This window comes from Nannospalax galili, unplaced genomic scaffold (assembly GCF_000622305.1).
Source record: "Nannospalax galili isolate Female #2095 unplaced genomic scaffold, S.galili_v1.0 scaffold44, whole genome shotgun sequence".
Classification (NCBI taxonomy): domain Eukaryota; kingdom Metazoa; phylum Chordata; class Mammalia; order Rodentia; family Spalacidae; genus Nannospalax; species Nannospalax galili.
This window is the reverse complement of record NW_008355789.1, coordinates 313,449-322,565: the sequence shown is the minus strand read 5'-3', so window position 1 is coordinate 322,565 and position 9,117 is coordinate 313,449. Positions and strand designations below refer to the sequence as shown.

At 51.2% G+C, this 9,117-nt stretch overlaps 1 protein-coding gene across 1 annotated transcript in view; it reads left to right on the top strand.

Moving 5' to 3' along the window:
* Lmo1 (LIM domain only 1) overlaps positions 1–9,117 on the top strand; it is a 37,785-nt gene that overhangs the window by 4,872 nt on the left and 23,796 nt on the right. Inside the window, exon 2 of the mRNA XM_008853433.3 lies at positions 32–291. Coding sequence (XP_008851655.1) covers positions 267–291 — 25 coding nt within the window. The 5' untranslated portion in view covers positions 32–266. The remainder of the gene's footprint in view (positions 1–31; positions 292–9,117) is intronic.

The following is a 9,117-nucleotide window of genomic DNA, read 5'->3' as shown; positions in this document are numbered from 1 at the left end:
CCCTCTCTCTCTCTCTCCCTCTCAATTGCAGTTCGTAGTTCCTTGCAATTCTGAGGCACAAAAGTAGGTGAGACTGCTTTTGTATCTGCGAAGTGCTTCACTCCTGAATGTAATTCTAGCTGAGTGCAATCTAGGTTAAGAGCCGGACAAGCGGGTAATTAGAGCCCGCTCGCTGCCCGAGGACCGACCGCCCAGCCGAAGCGCGCCCGGAGTCGGCGCCCTTTTCCCGGCCGAGCCGAGCTGCGGCTGGACACGGAGCGCCCGAGATGATGGTGCTGGACAAGGAGGACGGTAGGTGGCGGCCGGGGGTCCCGGAGCCCCCACGCCCTCACCCCTCGCCGCGGAGCGTGGGATCCCATGCACCCGGACCCGGGCGCGCACACGCGGGGGCTGTGCGGTGATTGCCGAACCGCCGGCGGGCTGGGGCCGGAGGGCGGACCCGGGTGGGGTGGGCGAGCTCGGTCCGCGCTCTCCAGGCCCCCGGCGCCAAGCTGAGGAGCTGTGCGCCGGCGGAGCGCAGCGCTGCGCCGTGGGGCCGCGTGCAGCCTCCCGCCGCCCAGCCGTCTCCGCGCAGTGGCGCTTGGGGTTGAGCGTTGGGTCTCTGCGGCTGCTGCCGGTTCGCCGCAGCCATCACCCCCGCGCGGGCCGCGTAACCTGAGAGGCTCTGAGTGCCCAGCAAATCAGAGGCTTGGGGAGAAGCGGACTGGAGAGCTTGGGGCGAGCGGGAGCGCAGGAGGACCGAGCGAAAGCCGGGATGCCGGGGCTGGGAAGGGAAGGCCAGCTGGGCCCTCCGAGGGACAGCTGGCCAGGAGCATGACTCGGTGAGAGAGGCTCCTGTGCCGGCCACTGTCTCTTGTCTCCTTGAACATGAGGGCAGGAGTTTGGCCCAGAGGAAGAAAGTGTCCCGCCATGGGCCAGTAGCACTCCAGAGGGAGTGGTTTGTGAAGGTGGCCTGGATCTTATGTGGTCAAGAGTCTGGGTACATCCCGGAGGACTTAAGGGCTGTAGGACGCCACTAGCAGGTGGTCCCACAGACACCAAAGTCTTCTTGGCTGGGAGTGCCTTGCAGTTAAATGGCTTGAAGGATGGGGAATCCCTGCTCCCTTTCAGGTAAAATGCAGCCTGTGTCCTGTGACCCAAGACAGGCCGCCAGGGTCTGGAGAGTGGTAGTTCCCTGGCACTCCCAGGCCCTGGGGCCCTGTAAGTGAGGTTTGTGTGGTCTGTAGAGTGGGGCACCACACTGCTGCTGACAGCTGCCTCCATTGGTGACTGGAAAGACTGGGTGCTTTGGGAGCAATGGGACATCTCCAGGAGTGACTGCTGGCTGTCCTCCTCCAGATCTGTGCCTTCTGCCCACCAGGATGTTATTGCTATGGTCACTGGTGAAAACTGGAGGTTCAGTGACTTGTTCAAGGTCATTCAGAATGCTCACTTGACTACTGTCTCATCCAAATGACACAAGACTATCAATACCTTCGAGGCATTGAGGCATAGGGCCAGGAGCCTGGCCTAGGGGTGTGTATGTGCATACTGGAGAGACCTGGGGCAAGTCCCTGAAGGCTGACTCTTGGCTTGAGTGAAGGGAGAGAGGAAACGGAACTAGATGATTCTGGGTTGGCTGGAGTGTAACATCATCTTCCACACAAGGTGGTCTGTTCACAGACCCTTTGCTGGAATGTCAGTGGGCCATCAGAGGGCTGGGCTGGTGTAGTGTTGTATAGAATGCAGAGAAGGAGAGGTCTGGGGTCAGGCAAGAGAGAGAAAGAAGAGGCCTTGATTTGGCTGCTTTCATTAGCAATTCCCTACCGTGTGTTAGTTCAGATCAGTCATGCCCCGCTCTAGAGTTTCTCTTTCCCTCTTGGTAAAAATGAAGTGCTTGAAGAAGCCAGTACAGAGAGCTGGAGGTATAGCTCAGTGGTAAAGCACTTGCCTGCCAGGTCCAAGGCTCTGGCTTTGATCCTCAGCACCATCACACTCCCCGCCCCCCCCCCAAATTAAGGATGTAAAGGGTCCTTCCTTCCGTGTCTCTGAGGACTGTCATTATGGGAAGCATGTGGAAATCAGGTCTAACCAGGCCTAAGCCAAAATCTCAGAAGACCTGAATTTTCTATGTGGGAGAACTCAGTCCAGGAAGCTTAGTCCCATCCTGGCAAGATGCCATGGACTCCACCCAGGGTCTGGACTAGATGTCTGGCCAGGTACCACAGAATGGCTCAGGCTGTGGAGAGACCTCCAGACTGATGTGCACTTTGCCATCCTGTGCATACAATTTCTTTGGTCCTCACCAAAGCTGGGAAGGGGAGCTCAGTATGCCTCTCCACCCCCCACCTGTGCTGTCTAAACAATGTAGTACCCTCCACCATTGGCACTACATGACTGTGATGTTTGTCACAGCATAAGGAAGACAGGTGGCTGGGGTCCTGAAGGCGGCATCTTTGTTGGGGAATGGGGAAAGACTGAATCCACTCACCTGCCTCTCCACACCAACTGCTTAACTTCATCTACACTTGTCCCCTCCCAGAATGTGGCCACCTGAGCTGGGTGACAGCCTTGGTGCCCTTAGGTCTTATGGGTGCATTTCTTAGGGCTATGCACAACACCCATTTGTCTGGGAGTGGGAAAGTCTTGGGGCTCCTATTAGCCTCCCCCAATGCCTTTTCTGCACCTGACAGCGTCTTGTTGAGAGAGGCTGGGCTCCTCTGGTTGAAGTCAGGTCTGTCAGCTGCCAAGGACCAAAGCCCTCGCTCTGCTGAGCTGCAGGCCTTTCATGTTGCACTTCTGAAAGATAATAAAATATCAATCGTTTTTCTGTAGCAACGGGTTTAAGAGACTTTCTGAAGTATTGAATCGTCAGAAAAAAAAATTTTTTTTTTTTTTGCTTTTAAGCACAGTGCATTATTAATAAAGTAATCCATTAGGTCGAACAGTGAAGGGTCACCACAGAGACAGAAAGATCTGTTTTGCAAATGGTTAAACTTCAGATTTTAAGATTAATTGCTTTCATTTGGACACTTTCTCCTGGCCTAGCCATCTTACTTTACTGGAACTCAGGGTCTCGGCTTTCTAAATGCTGCTGGGTCTCCCTGTCAGCGAAAGGGGGCTGTGTTTCAACTCTCCTGAGAAACAGCCTTTCTTCCCCTGGCACCTGCAGCTTGGGCTGGCACCAGACTCTGAGCTTTGGGCATGGGGTGGGGGGCTGGGGAGAGACACATGTGAAGTCCTATGGGAGCAAAGAAAATTCCTACCCTAAACCCCAAAAATCCATTTTGACTTTCACTGTTGGAGAACAGGCCCTTTGAATGGGGACATGTTGAAGAGTGAGAGCTTGGACTATGGGGCCCTGGGCAGGAGAGGATGCTGAGGGCACCCAGCTGGGAGTACCAGCATGTTCCCAGATGCATGCTGGAGCCTGGCTGGTCTAAGTCTAAACCACCTCTGTAAAGGCCCAGCAGGGTGGCTGGGGTGACCACAGGAAGCAGCAGGCACATTGTGGAACTAAACACCAGACATGGTTTCCAGAGCATTTTTAATAAGTAAAAAATGCTTAAGGAGGAGTGGAACTGGGTTGAGGAGGACCAGACAGCGTAGTCTTCAATAGTTAATGACTGCTAGGAACACAGCCTCAGCAGCTGACTCGGTTCATCTGAGAGGCAGACACCGGACAGCCCTTGCTATCCTGCCAGCAGGACCGCCTGGCCTGTCCCATTATGCGCTAGACCACAGAGAGACCTAGCACAGTGTGGCCTAGGCCTCCTGGCCCTGGAGGTGAAGGCAGGGAGCAAGCCTTTTTACCCTTTCATGCTAGAAACCCGAACCCATTTGCAAGAAGGCAGAGCCTAGTAGGTACTATTGCCTGCTGAGGGCTAGTAAAGGCCCAGCAAGGCTGGCAGGAAAGGGACTCGACCTGGCACTTACCCAGTGCCTAGCAGGAGGGACCACTCCTGCACCTGCCATCACCAGCCCCTCATTGCTGGGGGGTGGGGGGAGGCGTCACACATCTTGAGCAGCATGGACAGCCGCTGCCCCTTCTTGTTCAAACTCAGCCAGGCAGAGAGTCTGTAAAGATGGGGCTCCCCCTCCCCTCCCAGAACCTTGGTCAGAGAGGCAGGTGGTCTGCTCAGTGCCCTGCTCTTCTATTCATTTACCCACACAGGGGACTAAGAGGGGTGGGGGACAGGGAAACAACATAAATTGGTCTGTCGTCCAGAATCCATGTCTCGCTAATGTACCCAGATTAACTCAACTGTAAATTGTCTCCTTGGATGGTGGTGTCTTGCTAAAAGTTTCCCATATGATTCATGATTTGGATTGCTTTTAACAGCTATTGGCTAAGCAAGCCAGTGACTGTACAAGGTGATGCAATTGGCATTAGCGAGGGGAGGCACAGGAGCATGTAATGCAGTCAATACTGCATTAACTACTGATGCCCAATTACAGGGAGCCTTTCAGGAGCATTAAGACCAGGGAAGCTGAGATCACTAGCCACTGCTTGCCTAAAAGCTTCACCCTTTGCGTGCCAGGGCTCAACACTAGTGTGGCCACCCACTTGGCCTCTGTGGCTGTGGTAGTAGCCTTTCTCCCGTGCTGTCTCTCTCTCTCTGAATGTGCCCCTCAAAATGCTTTTAGCACATGGAAATGTGCTGGGGCCTGCCTCTTACCTCTCCCGAGAATTCATTTCCTCCTCTACCCTCTGTCCTAAAGTCAGACTAAGTGACAGTTCGGTCCCACCTTCTTGAATTTAGAGAGCCTCTCAGCAGGCCCCATTTGTAAGCAGGACCTGGAGGAGGTTTTCTTGGTCTTTCAGCCTTGGGACAGCTGGATGGTTGCCAGTGAGTGCCAGCAGCCAACCCTCTGTGGTCTTGGATGAAGGAGACATAGGACTCAGTCACAGCCTACATGGGCTGCCAGATCGAGTCTGCCCAAGGCTGTGGCTGGAGGGGGTGGACCATCTTTCTGCAGAATACAGAGATCTGGTAATATAACTAGGGGAAATGGAGACCCTGGGTGATCTAAGCCATGTTGGGGTTCTAAGCAGATGGTCGGCTCCTCCTGCACCTGAGCTGTGCCCCACACATGGCAAAGTAACCTCCATATAGCAGGCCAAGGCTGTTGCTTAGATTGATACCCAAGGGTTACAGGACTTCCCAGAAAACCCTTATCAAGGCATTAGGAAAACTAAGAGGTAGAGGGGCGTGGGTGGTCCAGTATGCTAAGTAGCCTTAGGCTTGATGCAACCTGTACCATTGTGCTTAGCTATGCAAGTGTAATATGTGTTCTGTTTATTATGTCCACCCAATGTTGAGGGGGCTTTGCCCCTGTAGCTTCTCATCTCTGTAATAACAGCTAGCTATACCTAACTAGATGTTACCAGAATTAAGTGAGGTACTGTCCGTGTACACACTTGATCAGCAGGAAGCCTCATAGCCACGTGAAGCTCCCTATTCCCTGCTCAGTTTCAGTACAATCTGATATAAGCCCTGGGCCCAGTCCTATGGTTTGTTCATGGGTGAGCGCTAGGCCCTCACTACCATTTGTGGCTCTTGGTCATTGCTGGGAGGCAAACTGGCTTTACTTCTTTTTAAAAAATGTTATTTATCTTTATTTTATGAGTATATTGCCTGCATGTGGGTAGGTGAACCTGTGTCGTGCAATGCCTGAGGAAGTCAGAAGAGAGTGTCAGATCCCCTGGAACTGGAGATACAGACAGTTGTTAGCCACCCTGTGGGTGCTGATAACTGAACCTACATCCTCTGTAAGAACAGCCAGTGCTCTGAAGAACTATCTAGCCCCTGGCTTTACTTCTTACTACTATCTGGATCCATAAGACAGGTGGCATCATGGGAAAGGCCTTCAGGATCACTCTTCCCAAGACCCTCGATTTACACTGGACAGGTTAAGGCTCAGAGAAGGCAAGAGAGTTGCCCAGGGTTGTGTGGAGAGGCAGGTCCCAGAGCCTCAGTCTCTTTCTGCTTTTCATGCCTACCTGCTATACCCTCTGCCCAGGCACCAACTCAATATAAAAGGCATCATCAGTTGGACTGGGACAGCATGCCTGGGTGTTCCAGTCATGACTCTAGACAAATTACTGATAGCTCAGGAGACTATCCTCAGATGTAAGTCTTCCTAGAAGATGATGATGGACTCTAATCTCTCCTGGGCCTTTTGAGAAGGCCCACATGTGTGCGTGACACATAACCCATCCTGCCTCCCTGTCTATCTGAGCTGCATGGAGATCAGGGATACTGGGGCATACAGGAGTCCTCCAAACCCCAGGATTAGCTCCTCCTAAAGTGACCATGCCTTGGAGTCAACTTGGAATACTTGCAAGAACTGACTTTGTACATCTCTTCCAACTCTGAGTTCAGTGACATCACACCAGCAACTTGGCATCAGCCATGATGGGAATAGTGGTACCTGGGAAACTGGCAAACACTGCACATCAGGGCCTTTCCCTGGAGAGCTTATGGCTTAGCATTTCTTAGCATACCCTTGGATTATGTTCAACTGGGACTGGACCTATCTCTTTTTCTTCTGTCACTACCATCTTCCACCTTACCTATCATCTATCTCCTGACGCTCATTACAGCCAGACCAAGCCAACCTCTGCCACTCTGGAGTTCATTCTGCCTAAGACTGACTGCCACCCCTACCATCACACTGAGCAGTGTCGGTCTAACACATCCACACTTGGCTTGTCTTCTATGTATCCTAGTGTTTACCTCTATCTCTGTGCTCCTGTTGTCTCCTTGCCTGACATACCATTTCTCCTTTAGTCGGCCATGTTCAGAGATAGCATCCACCTAGCAACAAGCTTGTCTCTCATTGGTTGGCTTGTACTTATGTTTTAAGGCAGGAGCTCACAGTGGCTGTTTTGACAAATCAAAAACAGGTGGTAAGAAGTAAACAGGCTAGAGCAGGTTCTGGGAGCAGATGAGTAGTGTGAAGGCCTGGACCAGGTTTGGGGTAGATGAGTAGAGCCCAGTAGGCCTTATCACTAGCTCCTATCTCCTGTCCCTTCTCCTAGAGGTCAACTGGGCTTTCCTGAGGGACCTGCTGGTTTCAGTGTCATCTGCTAGCATGGCTCGGAAAACCTGAGTTCTGGTCCTAGCCGAGCTGTGCAGCTTCAGACGGCTTACTGGATGTCAGTTTTCTCATCTCTGCCCATGTATGCATGTGATATACCAGGAAGCCTCCCGCCTTCGGGAACTAACATTGCACTCTGCAATGTGATTTTCTTGGCTTCAGCCTCTCGGTCCTTAGGGGTCATAAATATACAACAGCTTTCATTTTACTGAACCCTAAATGTGAGACATTGTGTTATGCATATGTATCAGTTATTGCTACGTGGCCAACTAAATTTCAGAGGTGCAAAACAATAAGCATTTATTTAGCTTGCGAATCTGCAGGTCGGTGATTTAGGCTGGGTCTGGCTGGACTGTTTTTCTGCTCTCAGCCAGGCTCACTCATACCTTGAGGGTGGAGGATGGCTGCTCGGCAAGATGCCGGGGTAACAAGACTGCATGACCTTCCTCATCTAGACAGCTCATCTATTTAGATGTGGCACAGAAGGGTCTAGAGAAGTAGAAGCACACCAGTCTTCTTGAGACCATTTTCAGCAAGGGGATAGTGTCATTTCTGCCACATTCCATTGGCCAAACTAAATCATGAGGTCAGCCCGACTTTAAGGGGTGGGGGGAACAGATTCTACTACTTGAAGGTAGGAGGTACCAACTCATATCCTAAAGGGCAGATACCTAGAGGTGTGGCGATAAGGGCTATTTTTGTAGTCAGCCTCTCTTCAGCCTGCAGCATCTTCCCTGTGTGATCTCATTTAATACCCGTAACAACCTTAGGAAGAAGACGGTCTTCTAATCCTCATTTCACAGATAAGAAACCATAGTACAAAGAGCTTGGCGCATTGGTCCCAGGCCTCACGTCTCTCTAGTGCCAGAGTTGGGCTATGAACCCATGAGGTCTGACCGTTGGGTCCTGAGCTCATTCCAATCTGTTGGCTCCCTTTCTCCACACTTGGAGCTGGAGAGAAAAACCCATGGTGGAACCATTTTGAGGATGACCTGCAGCGGAAAACAGCTTGCTAGGTGGGTAGTTTGTAAGAAGGAGCTGTCTTTGGAGCCCTGGCACACTCCTCCAAGCCAAGCTTGAGGGAGGGGTCATATGTGCTCACCTCTGCCTTTCCTCTTTGGCAAACTCACGGGACAGTCTTGAAGGAGAGGAGCTCCATGTGAGCAGAACCACCTTAACCCGGGATGCAGGACACACTCAAGTCATTGGTTGGCCCCTCGCCTCAAAACGGGGCAGTAAGTGGCTGGTGAGAGCCTGTGTACATTCATAAACCAGCTGATTGAAAAGCAATATTTCAGATAAATACAAGCCAGCGATCTATCAGTGGTTGTAATAAAACCCAGGCTTCAGGCTGTGATTTTATTTTGAAATAATAAGAATTGCTTGATTCTTTTTACTTGAGTTACCATGGTAATTCCGGCGTGGAGCAGTGTTATATTGATTTAGAAAGTGGACAGTAATATTTCTTTTGTGTTATTCTGTTTCTAGGCCTTGATTTCTAATTTCCACTTGGAGATTACTTTTATAAATTTCTTAAGTCCTTCCACTTTTTTCCCCCTCTCACAGTATAATTTTCCTCTCATGCGCCACGATGTTCTGAGCTTATTGGTTTGCTCTTATTTTAAATTAAACTTGCTGGTTTCAAATATTGAAATGACATCTTTGTCTGTGTCTGTACTTTGGTTTAGCAAAATATTACAGTCTGATGCGCTCTGCTTAATAATTTAAGGGAGGCTTTCTGTCGGCCCTCACTGGGTGCTGATAACTTATGACTCAACCAACGCAGGCCTTAAACTCCTGACATTTTAATATTGTGTGGCAGGAGCAGTCGCCCCTCTGCTCCCAGTCTCCGTGGAGAGAAATCCACATGGTACCCCAGAAAGGAGTTTTAATAATTCAACTTTGCTGGTTGGCTCTCTGAGACTCAATAGAAAAGGGGAGGGAGACTCATGCTTTCCAGATGAGCCAGGGCAATACTGGCCTGGGCTCCATTGATCCACAGTCAGCCCTCTGCTCCATCCCAACTTTCTCCCT